Genomic DNA, 17,624 nt, shown 5'->3' with positions numbered 1-17,624 from the left:
GCAAACAAATAAACAACAAGAATCCACCTCCTGGAGCCTGTTGGGGGCACTCCCGGGTTTTAATACTCCTGCGTCTCCGGGTGGGGATCGAGGGCCCCGCACTGCGAGTGGGGGCGGGAGGGGACCTGGGACTGCTCCCAGACGCGAGCACTGGACGCTGCCTCCCTCCCCGCTTATCGCCAGAGCAAATGCCACGCTGCCCTGTGGGACTGTGGGGCAGACCTGGTTCCAGGCACCTGGGGCAGGGGCAGTTCCAGAAACTGCAGATAAGGCTCCCACCTGGGCCCTTATCTCAGGGCATTCCTGCCCGTGACTCACCGCCCCACGGGCCCTCCCCAGGGGTGACCTTGGCTTTCCAAATTCCCAGGAGGGGAGGGCGTCTCTGCAGGGGACCTAATGCTGGTCCCCAAGCTACTTGCAGGACATCTTTTATCAAAAAGCCTTTATAATCAGGCCCCCAAAGGCAGATCTGGGGTCCACAGGAAGGCGGGGTGCTTCCCAAGAGGTTGCAAAGGACCTTTCTCTGGGACAAGTGGGAGGGCTGGGGGGTGGCCTGGGATGGGCTTTTGGGGAATACAGCAGGGACCCTCTGGGGGCAGATGTGCCACTGGGAGAGGAGACATGGCCCTGTGTGGGACCCCCCCAGTCCCCATGGCATTCATCTGGCACAAGGCCACACATCTTGAGGAGGGCCCCAGCTGGTGGGCGTGGCTGGGGAGGGGCCTAAGGAAGGCCTATCAGCTCAGCATGGCCGCTGGTGACCCAGGTCCCACGACAAAGTGGGTCTCCTGTCCTCTCTCCCATGTCTGCCCTGCAGAGACCTGCAGGGGTCTGGGGGGACGTGGGTTCCCCCATCTTGTCTGGCAGGAGCCAACTCTGGTAGGCCAGGGGCTGGTCTGCCCCTGGCTCTCCATGAGGTCCCCAAGCCCTCACCCTGCACTCACACCTTGACCTCGTCATCCTCCTCAGCATCTGCAAAAGCAAAGGTGTGGGCCTGTACTGTGCTGGGCACGGGGGCCCTGATGCCCGCCGGGGGAGCCTTCCCCTCCTCCTCCAGGCTCTCCCAGGAGCCCCGGGCCTGCGGCAGCACCTCCACCAGCTCCCGCCGGGCATCCATTTCGGTGTAGTGGCGGCTGCCCCCCCAGCCCGCTCCCCAACGCCTGCCCAGGGCCATGTCGGCAGGTCCCCGGGGACCCTCTCCCAGTGGGTTGGCCCTCACTTCAGCCACTGGGCCCAGCTTAGCAGTTACCCCATTGGGGAAATGTCCATGAGACAGAGGACTTACAGTGGGGTTAGGTGCTGGGGGGCTTGTGGCAGGTTCTGGGGGCTTTGTGGCAGCACCTGGAGGGTTTGTGGCAGCTCCTGGAGGGTTTGTGGCAGCTCCTGGGGGGTTTGTGGCAGGTCCTGGGGGCTTTGTGGCAGCACCTGGGGTCTCAGCTGCAGGGGAATCAGAGAGGCTCATGACCCCTAGAAGCTCACTGAGGAGAGAGGGCCCAAGGTCAAGGTCAAGGCGGAAGGACAAGAGGGAGTCAGAGCGGCGAAGCTCAGGCCGAAGCTCAGGCTCAGGGGGGAAGGAGCTGTCTGGGTCTCGGTCTGGGTTGCTGGGCTTTTCCAGGCGGGGCAGACGGGAGATGGTGCAGAATCCCGAGTCCAGGCCTAGAGGAGAAATGGAAGCAGGTCAGAGCTGGGAGCAGGACGTGGGGAGGGAGGGCCAGGAGACGAGCCCTGGCTGGCTGTGTGGCCTCTAGTAAGTCACTCCCCACTCTGTCCTGTTTCACCCCTCTTCCCGATATGGGGGAGCCCTGATCTCGTGCCATCCTGGGAACTGAGGATTGCCTTGCTCCCTGTTCCCAGTACGCGGAAGAAAACAGGCTATTTGGGGAAAGAAAGGTTTTGCCCAAGGCCACAGCAGAAGGGTGGCGCTCTGATCTCCTGACTCTTCGGCCCAATGTGAACTTAGCCGCGGTCCCCAGGTACCCTGCTATGACACTGGCAAACGGCAGCAGGTGAATCCACACCAGGAGGCTGGTTTGTGGACACAGGATGGACCCAGCAGCCAGCGGGTGACTGCATGGACCTCACAGGCTTTAAGGACCGGCACGTGACCTTCAAAGGTCATCTGGTGGAGCCCCTGCCTCCAGCACTTGAGCATGAGAGTTTGTGTGGACCAGTCCTGGGTGGGGTTCGGAGCAGCACCGCCACCAACAGGCAAAGCCACGGGCAAGGCATGGCCACCAGGTGGCAGCAGGGGCCCACACTTCCCAGGTGAGCGGGTCTTGCAGCGTGGCACTTCCGTGAGAGCAGTTTTGCAAATTCATCAAGTTACAGGAATTTTGGTTTAAGTAACATTAACGGCTCAAGTGTCCTGAGCATCTACTATGTGCCAGCTCTCATTTCACCCGGCACATGGATGATTTCACTGAATCCCAGCCACGCTGCCAAGGGACTCAGTAGATGGGCAAGGACTTGTTCAAGTCCTTGAACTTAGGTAGGTGGACTTCCTCGGAATCAGGCAGAAACAGGTTCTCAGCCTCTCCACGACACCATTTTGACAGTAGGGGGCTGCTTTAGTTGAAAGGGGAAAGAAAGGGTAGGTAGGCCCAACCAGGGCCCAGAGAGGGAGAAGGGCTTGTCAAGAGTCACACAGCAAGCAAGGGGCAGTTGGAACTGAAAGTGCTTCTCCCTCTGGACCAGTGTGTGAGTGTGTGTTGGGGGGGAAGTGGCAAGTCGGTTCCCACCACCTTAGTCCTCCCCACCCTGGGAAAAGGGCTCACTTGGAAGTCTTGGTTAGAGCCAACAACCTTCTGGGCCTCTGCATTAGAAAAGGGCAGATAGAGCCAGGAATGGTGGTGCACCCTGTAATCCCAGTGACTTAGGAGGCTGAGGAAGGAGGATCTCAAGTTCAAGGCCAGCCTCAGCAACATAGTGAGGCACTAAGCAACTTAATGAGACCCTGTCTCAAAATTAAAAAAATTAAAAGGGCTAGAGATGCAGCTCAGTGGATAAGCTCCCCTGGGTTCAATCCCTGGTGCCAGAGAGAGAGAGAGAGAGAGAGAGAGAGAGAGAGAGAGAAGGGGCAGTTACCCAGGATCTCACCGTAACTGGAGCGGCCATCTGCGGAGCCCGTGGGGCTGCCATCGAAGCTGAGCTTGCCTACCCCCAGGCTGTCGTAGGTGGCCTGGTTGAGCTGGGGCAGGGAGATGGCATTCTTGATGATGGGGGAGATGGCAGGGGGAGCCGGCGAGGGCGCCGGAGGGGATGCCATCCTTCGGGGTGGTACCCCAACCCTCCGCACCTGTTGGAGCTTTCTGGCTAGGAAGCTGCGCGGTGAGCGGTGGGTGCCCCCCGAGCTGCCACCATGGTTGCTGAGGAAGGAGGTGTCACCGAAGACGTCCCCGCCGCGGCCCACGTGCATGGTGTGGCGGAAGTCCCCGAGCGGGGGGCTGATCATGTCTGCAGTGAGCCGCCTCTTTCCCTGGGAGCTGGACACCCAGCTCACGGGCGAGAGCTTGCCCAGGCTCATGGTGGGGGCTCCTCCGCCCCCCTGGGGGCCAGGCATGGGCTCTGACAGCTCAGGGCTGCTGGTCCATGCCCACGGGGGGCTGGGGAGGCCGGTGGGCTGGGCTCCGGGCCCCCTTCTCAGCCGCCCTCTCGATGGCAGGGGGTGGCCCTTGGCCCTGGGAGTCCACGCTCTCCCAAGCCCTGGGGGAGCAGCTGCAGACGGTCCCGTGCGGTCCAGGAGCAAAGAAGGCACAGAGCTGGCTTCAAAGGTGGGCGGTCCCTCTCCTGTTCAGGGGTGGAGACCTGGAAGGAGGACAGAGGACAGTAAGGCGATGTGACAATGTGACGGCAGGCCTGGTGCAGAGGAGGAAATCCTGGGTCCAAACCACGGCCCAGAAAACAAATGACAACTCCCCACCACACGGATGGAGGTCACCGACCCAAGGCTGAGCCCAAAGGAGGGACACGCCGTGGGGGTCCACGCAGAGGAATCCCAGACGGGCAGAGGAGTCCGAAATGCTGCCCTGACGTGGGTGCTGGCGCTTGCTCGGGGTCCAATCCCACCAAGCTACAGGCTGCCCGGTGCACTGGCACAGGGGCTGCTGCCCAGGGCCGGAGGTGCCAGCGCCTGCCCTGCCTCAGTCACTTAACCCACACCACAGTGCCCAGCGAGGCACGGCATTCAAAGGGGGAAACTGAGGCAGGGGCCTTGAACCGTCTACACTGCAGGGAATGGTGCGCGGGGCCCATGTCCCAGCCCTGGCGCAAGACACCTCCTTGGGGCTAAAATCTCTTCCACCCCCAGAAGCCGGGGGAGGAGGCCCTGGCCCCTCGCAGGCTGTGAGCTGTGTAAACAGCCGCCCAGAGGTCCCTGGGGACTTGTGCCTTCACTGTGCTTCCTGCACAAGGGGTTCGTGGTCAGAGTGGCTTTCCCCGGCTGCCTCCTGAAGGCTCGGAGCAGGACCCAGCAAAGGGCTTGATGGGACAGTCCGTCAAACGGATGTAGGAGCCTCGGAGTCACGGAACAAATTTCGGTGCCCCTCAGCAGGTGCCCAAAGCTATTCCTTCCCCCCTTCCTGGTCCCCACGCCACCCTCCCCAGCTCCCCTTCTCTAAGCATCCTTTGAAGAGGCCCCAAAGTCCGGCTGGAAGACGCCAGGATCCTGGTGTGACATCTGTCTTTCCCGCTCCAGGTCGCATCCAGAGAGCCAGTCGGGGCTTGAACCCAGGGCTCTGACTCACCTAAGCCCCGGGCTGGTCCCAGGGGGCCTGCCAGTCTGGTTTCCACCGACCCACTTCCGGGGAGGGCGGGCACCTGCCTGGATTCTCCTGCCGCCCTCTTCCCCCCTCCCAGCCTGGGCTCTGCACGTGGCAAGGGCCAAATCAAGACCAGCCTGATCACAGATCCCAGCGATGACCTCCAAGCCCCAGGGCCACCCCCGCCCCAGAGGGAGGCTGGGACTCAGTGTCCTCACAGTGTGACCTTGGGCAAGTCGCTCACCTCCACAGACCTAGGACCTCGGCTGATAAAGGTGATAACCATCTTTGGCGAGAACACCTGGACCGAGGCTCAAGTGCCCGCCCCCTACCATTTGGTGCCACCTCTGAGAGTGAAAGCCTCAACAGCGCCTTCTAATGATATTTGAAATTCAAAATAGGTTAAATAACAAGATAAAAGACAAAGAGGGCACGGGACAAAGCTGGCTTTGTTTTCCGACTACATTCTATTCCCTTCCCACCATCTGACCCTCCCCCAGCCCTGGCTCCTCCCCCTGGGGGGGGACTTCTGAATCATCCCTGGCCCTGGCACCCCCGGCACCGAGAAGTCCTCGCGGAATGTTTGCTGAAGTTCTGAAGCGCCCTGCAGTTGGCCCACCAGCCCATGACGTCATCCGGCCCTCCGCCAGCCCCGCCCGCCAGCCTGGGGGCGTGGCCTGCGCTACAGGGAGGGCGGGTCCCCAGGGGAAAGACCCGTCCAAAGTCACGTGGCAGGTACGAGGTAGGGGCCAGGTTCCCTGCTCCAGAGAAGAAGTCTTTGGGGGTAAGGAACTAGCTGGTGGGGGTGACGCCACCCTGGGACATGTCATGTGGCGGAGTCGCAAGTGTCAGCCCTGTGGCCACACCCACCTCACGCCCACCCCGACTCCCAGCTTCTGGGGCAGCCCCTGTTCTCCCAGCAAAAGGGGCTCCTGCCCCCACTCAACCCCACGGTCAGTCTGACTGGGAGACCAGCTTCCTTCCCAATCTTGCCAGGGTCCCCCTTCCTGAATGCCTTGGGACATCTCCAAATAGTGCTCCTACCTTTAACCCTGCCTGCTGCAGAGAGACCCTGCCCTGCTCTGAGGGTAGGCAGGGCGCTGCACAGGGGACTGACCTTCCCAAGCGGGGTCCTCCCAAAAGGAGGGGGGAGATGTGGAAAGGCCACTCCAGAAGCAGAGTGGCCCTGGGTTCAAATCCCACAGCTTAAGGCTAACATCTTTCATCCTAGGGACACTTGGTGGCAGTCACTTGGCACTTGATGCTGATCACAGGCGTTGCTGGGCCTCAGGTGTGCCTCACCAGGTACTGGAGTAAGCAGGACACTGGGAATCCTGGTGGAAGACCCTCCTATCGGCCACCCAGGAATACCACATACCCATTATGCAGATGAAAAAAAATGAGGCTCAGAAAGGAGAATGACTTACCTCAGGTCACAGAGCGAAAAACTAGTGTGTCTGGGCCTGGCTAGGAGTCTCCTGACCACAGGAAATGGCCAAGGTTGGGGTGAAGACTGCTGGGGAGCGGTGGCTTGCCAGGCTGCCCAGCACAGAGAGGGCAAGTGTGAGGGGGTAGGAGACTCAGCTCTGCAGATTCAGTGCCTGTGACCTGGGTCCGAGTGGTCACCATGCAGCCTCAGTGTACCCAGAGGCCTCATATTTACCCTGCAGACTTCACTGGGGGCCTGGGCAGTGGTCAGGGCTCACTACATAGTAAGGAGCACCAGGACAAGTTTGGGGGCTGGGGGACAGGGACCACACACTAGGACAGGCCACAAGAGGTCCAGAGGAGGCCAGGGAGGGCAATGGGCAGGGGCAGCAGCATTCTGGGGGTCACCAACAGGCTGCACCCTGTCCCTACCCCCACTCCCTGAGGCAGCGCCACGTCTCATCCTGAAGGCCACTGCTCCCTGCAGGAGCCCTCTCTCCAAGGGCGTCCTCGCACTGGGTAACACTGCCAGACTGGCCTGAATGTCCCGGGCTTGAATGGGGGCTCCCGGAAACAGGCTCTCGCGCCTGAGGAGGGTGAGGGGCTGGCATCTCCTGCCCCCCAAAGTTCAGGAGCTTAGAGGTGGAAGACAGGGAAACGGAGACTAGAAAGGGACAGCCAACTGCCGGTGGTCAGCTGTGGGGGTGGAAGGGAACACCCTGGGTCCTTAGGGAGGAACCACCAAGGGGGAAGGAGAAACGCTTTTCTGGTCCCACCATCCCAAGACAGAGCCCAATCAGCCCCGGCCGCGAGTGAAACCGCGCGGGATGGTGATTTCCCGCCAGCCTCGGCGCCTCCCTGAGCCTCAGTTTCCTAGTCCAGAAAATGGGCTTCAAACTTCGCGGGACTTGAATGGCTGGAGTCGGGCAACAACAATCAGGAGGCAGGCGGAATGGGAAATCCGGGAAGGACTCACCATAAAACCTTCCCCCTGGGGGACAGGGAGGGGAGAAGAGCAGGGTCGCCTTGGCCGGAGGGGAACCGGACGGGATGACCTCATCCGCTGCTCCAGCTTGGAATGCGGCGGCTGGGGAGGGGGCAGGGTGCCCGGTCCGTCTGCCCGGACCCCACCAACTTCCCGCTCTCGGCGCTGGCCTGCGCCCAGGGGCCCGACGCCCCACGTTTCGCCCCCTTCCTCTCCCGGCGCGGGAGGCGCGCAGATGGCCCTCCGCGCGCCCCTCTCCTGGCAGCGCCTTTTGCCTCTCGCCTCTCCCATTCTCTGTCCCCCTTCGCCCGCCGGGAACAGGGCAAAAGCACCCGAAAACTCGAAGCGTCCCGGCCGCACCGCAGCAGCACCAGGGCCTTGGCATTGCCATTGGCACGGGACGCGCCTTCCGCGGCCGGGCTCGGTCCCCGCCCTCCCCGAGCGCCTAGAAGGGTGGGGGGTCCCGAGGTCGTCGCGGACCCAGGCGGGTCTTCGAGGCCCCGCGGGCCAGCGGCTCCTACCTCCTCTCGGCGAGCCCCGGGGCGAGGGTCCCAGGGCGGCTCCGCGACCGCAGCGGCGCGTCCCGGCGCGCAGCCCCGAGAGTCGCTGGGCCGGTCTGCGCCGCCCTGGCCGCGGGCTCCGCGGCTGGATCCGGGGGCGGGGGCGGGGTGTGAGCGCCTCCGCCCGCCCGCTGCGCCCGCCCCGCCGCGCCGCGCCCCCTCCCGGGCACTGTCCACGCTGCCGCGGCCGCCAGAGCCTGGCCAGGCCCCTGCCCGCCGCCCCGGGGCAGGGCAGGGCGAGCCTGGGAATGTGTGGTTTGCCCGGAGGGAGGGGCGCTGTCCAGGGCAATCCACTGGGCTCTCCTCTGCCCACCCTTCCTCACAGGCTCCCGGCGAGGCCTGGGGCATCCGGGCCTGAAAACGCCCTGGGCTCTGGACTCCCCAGCCACTCCCTGCCTTACTTTGGGGAGATGGGAGCTAGAATCCGGGGTCTCCAGTGCCAAGGAGACCTCCTTAGACCTTGACTGGGGATGTCCACTCTCTTTGTCCCAAAGTGCCATTCCGTTCCACCCCATACAGGCCATGCGGGTGCCAGCAAGACAGGCACGTCCACACCGGGCACGAGCCCCTGGCAGGCCCCTTGTAGAGGTGGAGTGTGGTGGTCAAGCAGGGGGGACCTGGTGCCAGACAGGCCCTTTCTACCTGGCCAACCCCCTACCCTTCCAGTTTCCACCTCTGTAAATCGCCATCATCAAAGCCAAAGCTGGTGGCAGGTGTTTTTATGTTCCCTGCTCTGCGCGCCTAGGACATTTACTGAGCAGGCAAATGAGGTCACAACTGAGTCTCCCCCACGGGGGCAGGAAGCAGCTGTGCCCGGGACCCAGTGCTCTCACCCCAAGAAGGGGAGGTAGATCTCTGACCCCTGCCTCACTGTATGCCCCCTACCTTCCCCCTCTGTCTGTGAGCTCCCTAAGGGTAGGCAGGGAGTCCTGGATCAGAGAGGTCCCCAACGGCCTGCAGCAGGTGGGGGCTCAGCGAGGTTCCCAGGGGAGAAGTTAAGTCTTGAAGGAGCCGAAGGCAGAGGAAGGGCTCTGGCCGTGCACAGCTAGTCACCACAAGCAAAGCCCTGGCGCCCTGGGGCCCGTGGGGCAGGCAGGAGGGGCTGGGCTGGGAGCTTCCATGACTCCAGGTGGGGGAGACAAGGCCTTTACTGTCCCCAGCTGGTTGCGCCCCCTCCCCTGGCTCTGAGCCCTCTTTCTGGCCGTCAAGGTCGGGGTTATCTCTGCAGCTAGACGGATGGAGACGAGGTGCCTGGCGTTGCCGCAGGACCAAGGCCCAGGACATCTTTCTTTGGGGCAGGCCCAGGGGCGTGTTGTCCCCTGGAGGACTGGGAGCACCAAGTCTCAGAGGCGCTGAGGATGGGCAGTGAGGAGGAAGGCGGCTGCCCCTGAGAAACAGGGATCAGGGCGATGGTGGCACCGTCAAGGCCTAGGAGAGAACTGGCCAGGGCTCCGTGTCACCTGTGGGCCACGAGTCGTCAGGAGCAGGACGGTGAGCCAGAGCTCCAGAAGGTACGGCTGGAAGCTCTGGGTGAGAGCAGAGAGGGACTGGAGGACGGTGCTGGAGACAGGGACCAGTCCTACCATGGCTATTGTCATTAATAGTATTAGTTATGACCAGCCTTTATTGAGCACCAAATGCATACCAGGCCTTTTATTTTATTATTATTATATTTTTGGTACCCAGGATTGAACCTAGGCTGAGCCACATCCCCAGCCCTTTTTATTTTGTATTTTGAGACAGGGTCTCACTAAATTGCTGAGGCTGGCCCTGAACATAGGATCCTCCTGCCTAGCAAAATATCCTCCCGAATTGTCACTGTGCCTGGGCGTACCAGGCCTTTTAGCCCCTTATATACATTATCACATTGAACCTTTATGAGAGTCCCTGGGGACAATACTGTCTCCACTTCCATTTTGTAGAGAAGTGACTTGTCTGGAGCCTCCACTTGGACAGGAAGACCACGCTTCCCAATTTGCCTGGGACACCTGTTGTCCCTGGGTAATTATTAATGGCACTTGTTTTCACTCTCAAAGGTGACCTGGTTGAACAGTAAGTGATACATCACTCTAGTCAGAGGGTCCCTGGTGGCACAGTAAGCAGTTGATGTCATGTTAAAGGTCCTGAGCTTAAGTCCTGGCCTGATGGCTGATCGCCAGCGGAGCACCTGGTCTCTCTGCATCTCAAGCTTCTCGTCTATGAAATGGGCATAGTACCAGAGCCACCGTCAGTATTAGCAGGAGTGTTGCAAGCCCCAGGTAGCTGGCGGAGAAAGCAGTCCTAATGGCGTGGTTGTTACCTGCTCCACACTTGCCCTATCCCCTGCACCCCTGCATCTGTGGCTGAGAGTCTCCCTGCTATGCACCAGGTACTTTGTCCACTCCAGCTCACGTGTGGCAATCTGTGTCAGGAAGCCTTGCTCCATTTTACAGAAGGGTAAACTGAGATTGGAAAAAGCCCCCCCCCCTCTCTCATTCCAGTCTATCTCCAGGTAAGCCACCTTCCTGTTCCTGGCTTCACTCCTGACCTAAGGATCCAACTCAGTGTGTCTCTGGAATATGGGAGAAAGGGAGGGTCTTGGTGTCCCTGAGAAGGATGCAGGGGTGGGCATGTCCCCTTTCTTTTCTCCAATCTTCTGCAGTGCCCCTTCCTTCTCCTAAGAGGCTGTGCCAGGAGTGCCAGGGTTAACCCTGGCAGATTCACTATCACCAACCGGGATTCAGAACAGATGCCTCCCAGCTGGGGAAGGGAGCTGCTGGGAGGTGGGATGCCTGGGAGGCAGGCTCAGCTTGAAGGAGGGCCTCCAGGAGGGAGGGACCTACTAATGAGTAGGCAAGGCATGTGCACGTGAGAAAGACGAGGCCATCGGAGCCACATGGCTCAGCAGCAGCCGGATGTGGGTCAATGTAAGCATATCACAGGATAGAAAGGGAAACAAGTGGACCGAGTGGACCGATACCTGGATGGTGGATGGGTGGATGGATGGATGGATGGTGGGTGGATGGATGGATGGATGGGTGGGTGGATGGGTGGATGGATGGTGAATGGATGAGTGGATGGATAATGGATGGATGGTGAGTGGATGGTGAGTGGATGGTGGATGAATGGATGGCTGGCTGTGTGGATGGACGGTGAATGGCTGTGTGGATGGATTGGTGGATGGATGGTGGGTGGATGATAGATGGATGGATGGCTGTGTGGATATATGGTGGATGACTGTGTGGATGGGTGGGTGGATGGGTGGGTGGATTGATGGGTGGATGGATGGATGGATGGGTGGGTGGATGGGTGGATGGATGGTGGGTGGATGGTGGATGGATGGATGGATGGGTAGATGGATAGATAGATGGGTGGATGGATGGGTAGATGGATGGATGGATGGGTGGATGGATGGGTGGATGGATGGATGGGTGGATGTATATATGGGTGGATGGATAGATGGATGGATGGTGGATGGATGCATGGATGGGTGGGTGGATGGATGGATGGACAGATGATGGATGTGTGGATGTTTATGGGCAGTGGATAGAGGAATGCTGAATGGATAGAGGGTGAGTGGACATGGTGGATGGATGGATGGCTGGGTAAACAGATGAGGGGGGAGAATGCACAGATGGGCAGGTGGAGGGAGGATGGATGAGGATGGCCGTGGAGGCGGGAGTGGCTATAACTGGGTGGATGTAGGCAGTGGATCCACGGATGGGCAAGAGGGTGGGTGAATGGATGGATGGAGCAGGTAGATGGACGGACAGGAGGGGCCATTTTCTAGTGGATGAACTGGTGGTTACAGCTGCGGGTGGATGGGCCACTGGACACCCAGGAGACAGAGGCCAGGAAGATCAATCAATGGGGTCAATGAGCAGATGTATGAACTGGCTAAAACCCAGCCAGACTTTGAGGTTCAAAGGACACTTGCTCCCTGGGGACGGCTGGGATGGCGGCTGGTAAACTTGGCCACACTGACTCAGTGAGCCCAAGGCCATCACTCCAAACCTCACTGGGCTCCAGTCAGCAGCCATGGGCTTCCCTAGGCACCCAAAGGGGAAAGTCCCCCTCCCGGGCTGTGTCCTGCCTCCTCCTCACCCTGCCCAGAACTGCGTGGCCCCCAGTCTGCAGGCCTGATGGGGGGCAGCAGAGCCCTGTGGCACAGCCCCAGGGGCCTGGTTCCCTCAGGACAGGGAAGTGTCCGGTCCATCCTCGCCTTGGGCATCTGTGGCCCAGGGCCCAGTGTCTGTTCTCCTGGCACATTTGGGAAATGAAGGGGTCCCTGTCTCTACCTGGACTAAGTCCCATGAGGGCAGGTGTCCCTCTCCTGGGACCACTGCAGAGGCACTCACTAGCTAGACTCCCACAGGGGCCCAGACACGCCTGGGCACCCCAGGAAAAGGGGCAGCATTGGGGTCTTCAAAAGGTCTGTGCTGTCACCAGCTCTTCAGAGGTGCCCGTATGCTTAGGGGAGACTTGGCATTGGGGCCAAGGGGACGGCACCCCCTGCTCTCCCTTCCAGGACACAGGATGCACTTCAAGCCAGGCAAGCCCAAGTTCAAGTTAGTAGTGGAGTGACCTTGGACACCTGGCCCCCTGGCCTGGGCCTTAGTTGGATACCTGTGGTGAGCTATAAATTTTACTGCCTGTCCTGTCCTTGGTGGTCAGGGAGGGCAGCTGAGCTAAGGACCTGAGGGGACAGGGAGTAAGGGATGCAGAGGTCAGAGTCTGGTGGGGACAGAGGCTGGGCTATTGGTGGGGATGGGGGGCCAGAGAGTGGCGGAAGCTCTGATAGGGGAGGTGCCCAGAGGCTTCCTGGAGGAGGTGACATTGGAGCTGGGCCTTGTGTCTTGGGTTAAGAGCGACCACTGGGTTAAGAGGTGGGGACAGCAGCCTCAGGGAAGAGTGGACACGGGGTGGGCACACCTGAGCCAGGAGGGGTGGCTGGGGAGGGGGCCCTGAGAGGCACTGAGCTCCAAGCTTAGCGGGGAGGGGCTGCGATCCTCTGTGGCATTGAATGGGGCTGGACCACTGGGCGCAGCGATCACAGAGCCTGCTGACTCTCAGGACCCTCACTCCTATGTCCACACCTGACCGCGGTGGCCTCAGGGACAGGAAGTGCTCGGAGGAGGCTGGGAGATGGAGACCCTCCCGAAAGGGACCTCAGCTCTCACGTTCCCTCCTCCTACCCCAGGAGTCACTGTGGTGGGGATTCTCAGGGTCCTTGGCAGGCTCCTGGGGACCCCGCGACTCAGAGAGAGCCGGACTGGGCGAGGTTGCACAGCAAGCTGCAGCAGAGTCAAGGTGGCCACGCTCTCAGGGCCGCTTTCACCTGAGTGTCCGCTGCGTGCCCGCCCCAGGCCCAGGTGCTCCCAAGAAGACTGCCCGGAGGAGGCCGGCGAGGCTGGGCCAGCCAGAGGCCTGAGAGCAGACTGGGCACACTCGTGCGTGTGTGTGTGTGTGTGTGTGTGTGTCTGGTGCGTGCGCGTGGCCACGGGGTGTCGGCTGAGTGATGGCAGAGACCTCAGGAGTCAGGGCCTGCCGGGGGGCTGGTGAGTGGCCAGGGGACCTGGTGACAGCGGATGAGTCCCATCTGTCTGCCGGCTATTTCTCCGTTCCCGGGTGTGAAGGGGTTCTTGGGAGCAGCAAGGGACTAGGGAGGGCCTGACTGAGAGGCCACAGAGAGCCGTGTCTCCAGGAGACAGCTGTCAGGGCCGGAAACGCCTCTGGAATTCCAGGCTCTGGGAAAGGGCTGCGTGTGGAAGAGTGTCCTCGGGTGGAGCTTCTAGCTGCTCGCCTGGACCCCGCCGGCCGCTGATGTGCAGGGACAGGGGGCGGGGAAGGACCCAGCCCTGCGCCCCGCCTCCTCCTGGAGAACAAGACGTTGGACAGGGGGGCGAGGAAGGATGTGGGGCCGTTCCTCCTGCCCCACCCCAGGAGGACAGACAGATGGATGTACAGAGGGGGGAGTGGGGGGTCTGAGGCGCCTGTCACTGAAGGGGTCAGGGCCAGGTGACTCCACTGTCCTGCGTGGTGTGACCTGGGTGCCCAGACTGCGTTCTTCAGAGCCGAACCAGGCTGCTCTGGGCCTGGAGAGACGTGAGGAGGGGTCTCCAGGAGACCTTTGTGCTCAACATGCGGGGGATGGGGTGAGGGGGATGGGTGGGGAGAGGAGGGGCTGGGGGACAGGAAACGCGTTTGAGGAGCAGAAACAATGGTCTATTCTCTGTGGTCCAGCCTGGCCTGAGAGATAGGCCCTGGGCCGTGGCCAGCCCCACCCCTACAGCCCTGACCATCCCCAGCCCAGCCCAGCCCAGCCCGAGGGGCTTCATGTGCCCTCCTCCCTCGCCCTCACCGTGCCTCCTGCTGCCCACGGGCTCTGTCTCCTGACTTGTGACAAAAGCCCGTCCACTTGGGCTGGTTGGTAAAGTCCCCTCATGCCCACTGTCTCCTTTGTATGGTGGAGACAGAAACAAAGTGGCCAAAGCACTGGCCCAGGCACTGGCCTGGTCACACGAGGGCGGGAATCGAACCTGGGGCCTCCCGACTCCAACTCCTGGGCTCATCCCACCCACCTCGCCTCCTGGTTCCTGATACCTCCTGGCTTTGCAGGGACGAGGTCTCTCCTGGGGACAGACTCAGCTATCCTTGTTCTCAGTCTGTGGTCCCCACGAGGACCCAAGGGACCAAGGCATGGAGGTAGTCACACTCCTTGGGGTCCAGGTCTGTGGCACCCACGGTGCTGTCCTGAGGGCAGAGGCTCTGAGGGCAGAGGCTCTGAGACCGCAGGGAGGGTCCAAGGTCTCTGCAGGGCCGAGGGTGGAGGAGGCTGCCCCTGGTGTGCCCACCCCTCCTGGGGCAGGAACGGCTGAGCACCCGCAGCCGATGACCATGGCCTTTACCTACAAGCCCTGGGTGACCAGGAACTCACCACTTTCCCAGGAGGGCAGCTCTGCCAGCCAAGAATTTCTCCCTGAGATGGAGCAAAAATCACCTGCCCCCGCCCTCTGCCCACTCCCCCTTCCACCCTGGGGGCTGCGCAGGGATACCCTGCACGCTCACCCTGCCGCAGGGTGAGCCTGTCCTGCTGACCAGACCTGGTCCAGCCTGTCCCAGCTGGGTCTCCAGCAAACTCTTCCCCCTCCCTTGCCTCAGTTTTCTCATCTGTCAAGTGGGAAGAATAATCCCTGCGATCAAAGAAGACATCTGAGACGGGAGGCCTCACAAACGCAGGCTGGGTGTGTCATGACTGGACGCTTGGGCCCCTTGTGTGGACTCCGCTGTCCTGTCACTCCTCAGATTCAGATCCGCACCGGGCAGCAGGGCCCAGCCATCGCCTTGGAACTTGGGAATTCGCACCCCCAGCTTACAAAGACCAGACTGACCAGACTCGATCAATGAACAGTGCTTTAGGGACAGAGTAGCCATTAGAACTCAGAGACTCTGACAACACCCTCAGGGTAAGAAGAGGCCCTCACAGGTGAAGAACCCCGTCCAGAGACACGCAGTGACCTACCTGAGGTCACACAGAGAGTTTCCTCTCTCGGCAGGTCATTCACTCCCCCTTGGGCCTGCAGGGGTTAACTGGGCGGGCCAGTGCCCAGAGCAGCAGGAGCGAGGGTCTCCTGGGAAGAGAGGCTGGGGAGTGGGCAGCCCGCTAGCCTCTGTCTCCGCGTGGTGGGCAGCCGGAGTCCCTGCCAGCCTCTGTTGACTCAGCCTCTGTCTCCTGCCAAGGCCTGCTGGCCAGCACTCCCACGGGAGGGCCAGGCCACATTCTTCTGCCGGGGCCCGGGGAATGAGTGGCACCTCCTGGTGGAGTCTGTGTGCGGAGACAGCTCATCGGGTTTGCGGGTGCTGGGAGAGGCCGGGGGAGGCACAGCAGATTTTTTGGGGGGGAGTCAAGGCTAGATGACCAAGGAACCACCATGGGACCCATGGATCCCCGGGAACTGAGGGCTGGGTGTGTGATTCGGCTTTGCCATCACTGAGCCAGCAAAGCTCAGCCACCCACCACCACCATCCTGCCCGCCTGCCTCAGTGTCCCCATACCATAATAAGCCCTGCCGGCATGGCTCCCAGCTGTTGGGAGGATCAAAGGCAGAACCAGTCGGGCCGGCGTGAACCTCTGTGGATAAAAGCCCCACTAGGCTGACGGGTAGCCGGCTCTCTAGGGCAGCAGGGCAGCGGGCAGGGCAGCTCTTGGCTGTGGCAGGAATCTGTCTGACACCCGGCCACCTCTGGGCCTTGCCAAGTGACAGTAATAACAATAGTAGTAACAACCACAGCTCCTTCCACGGCTCAACTGCGGTTCCTTCTGCCGAGAACGCGCCTCTCGTTCCCCAGATGATGAAGGGGATGAAGGCCCCCTCCTCCTCCAGCTCCTGTCACTGGCTCAGAGGTCCCGCCAGCTGGGACCAAGGGTCTAAGTGAACTCCCCTCTCCATCCCTGCCCCACCTCACGCTGCCTTTTATGTGACGGCCAGCACCTCCTTCCCTGTGGGCAGTGGGGACCATCTCACCCCAGCTCCGCGAGGGTGGGGAGCCAGGCTCCCGCAGCAGCTGTTATTGTCTCGAGTTACGGGGGAGCAGCCTGAAGCTCAGAGAGGCCAGGTGACTTGCCCAAGGCCCACACAGCCTGGAAGCCATGGAGCCAGGGCTGGACTGGCCTCTTGAATTCCGGCCTGGGGCCTGGGGCTCTTTCCAGAACTGCCCGCCCTGCTCTGCCAGCTCCCCTGCGGCCCCTCCGCCCTGGAACAGGGAACGCGCCTGGTTCTTCATCACCATGAGGTCCTTCCCTTAGTGGGTGCTGGGCACGTGTCACTGACTGGACGTGGGAGACAGATTCATTTTACAGACCTCACCACGGCATCCACATGCCACCCAGCTGCCACCCCAGGGGCCTCTGTGAATGCCTGCGGGGGGGGGGGGCATTCCAGGGGTCCCTGGCCCTGCCCGGCAGCCAGCTGGCCCAGCAGCCCTCCCAGAATCGCAGCAGCAGCTGTGGGGAGGCCGGACGCCCCGCCCCCGGCGCCTCTGGGCCCGGAGCCCAGGCCGCAGGCTGAGCTGGGCTGGCTCTGCTCCTTGGCCGGCCTCGGCAGGAACACCGCAGGGATTTTAAAAATAAAGGGCCTTGAGACAGTGGCCTGGCTCAGGCAGCCGTGGGCGGGGCAGGGGGCCAGACAGGGACAATGGGAGGGATGCTGAGCCTGGGGCCAGGCCACAGGCACTGCCAGGCCAGGTGGCCCGGTCTCCCCTCCCCAACATATTGTCTTCCCTAAAGGCCCCTCTCCACCACCGCAGGCCACAGATGCTTCACTGAGCACCTACTAGGGCCGGAGGAGCTGGCCTTCATCTCCCCACGCCCACTGGGCTGCTGTCCTCCCTCAGGCCGCGGCTCCGCCACCCCCCTCCCCAGTCTCCCTTTCTCCTTTGGCCCAGCTAACAGAAACGCAGCCGGAGAGGTCAAGAGTCCCAGAGTGCCCGGCCTCCAGAGCCCAGGGCCTGGACAACACAGGGCCCATGGCAGGGGAGGGGGGACTTCCTGTTTATGAGAATCACAGGACCCCCCCGGGCGTGCCTGGGACAGGCCTGGGGCAGTTCCTCTAGTCCAGCTCCTCAGGAGGGGCCCCGGGCCCCACAGCCCCTCCAGCCCGCCCAGACCCAGGCCGGCCCTCCCCTTCCCGGCGGAGGAGAGAGGACTGGGAATGGCCGTGTGGGAGTCCACCGTCTGCAGCCTGCAGGAAGCACCCCTGGCCCCAGCCCCAGCCCCCAGCCCCCTCCCCGGGGAGGCCTGGGGGAGCCAGGAGGGAGGAGCTGGGGTTCTGGCTGGCTGCTGGGGCCTCCCTTCTCAGTCCTGGGGTGGGTGGGAGGTGGGTGGCGGCTCCTGGTCAGTGGGGGGGCCCCCCCTCT

At 61.8% G+C, this 17,624-nt stretch overlaps 1 protein-coding gene across 2 annotated transcripts; it reads right to left on the bottom strand.

The window, feature by feature from the left end:
* Positions 1 to 427: 427 nt before the first annotated feature.
* On the bottom strand, positions 428 to 7,810 carry Cdc42ep1 (CDC42 effector protein 1). 2 transcript variants are annotated; one of them, XM_076855138.2, is made up of 4 exons: positions 7,692 to 7,810; positions 3,097 to 3,804; positions 1,286 to 1,656; positions 428 to 972 (listed from the first exon to the last, which is right to left on the bottom strand). In XM_076855138.2, the coding sequence occupies exons 2-4, from the start codon at positions 3,557 to 3,559 to the stop codon at positions 724 to 726; spliced, it is 1,083 nt and encodes a 360-aa protein (XP_076711253.2). In that variant the 5' UTR covers positions 3,560 to 3,804; positions 7,692 to 7,810; the 3' UTR covers positions 428 to 723. The 2 variants fall into 2 exon arrangements, with proteins under 2 accessions (XP_076711253.2, XP_076711252.2); XM_076855137.2 differs by having other exon boundaries at positions 852 to 1,656.
* Positions 7,811 to 17,624: the final 9,814 nt, after the last annotated feature.

Source organism: Callospermophilus lateralis, chromosome 4 (assembly GCF_048772815.1).
Source record: "Callospermophilus lateralis isolate mCalLat2 chromosome 4, mCalLat2.hap1, whole genome shotgun sequence".
Lineage (NCBI taxonomy): Eukaryota > Metazoa > Chordata > Mammalia > Rodentia > Sciuridae > Callospermophilus > Callospermophilus lateralis.
The sequence above is the reverse complement of the archived record's forward strand: the minus strand, read 5'-3'. Positions and strand labels throughout refer to the sequence as shown.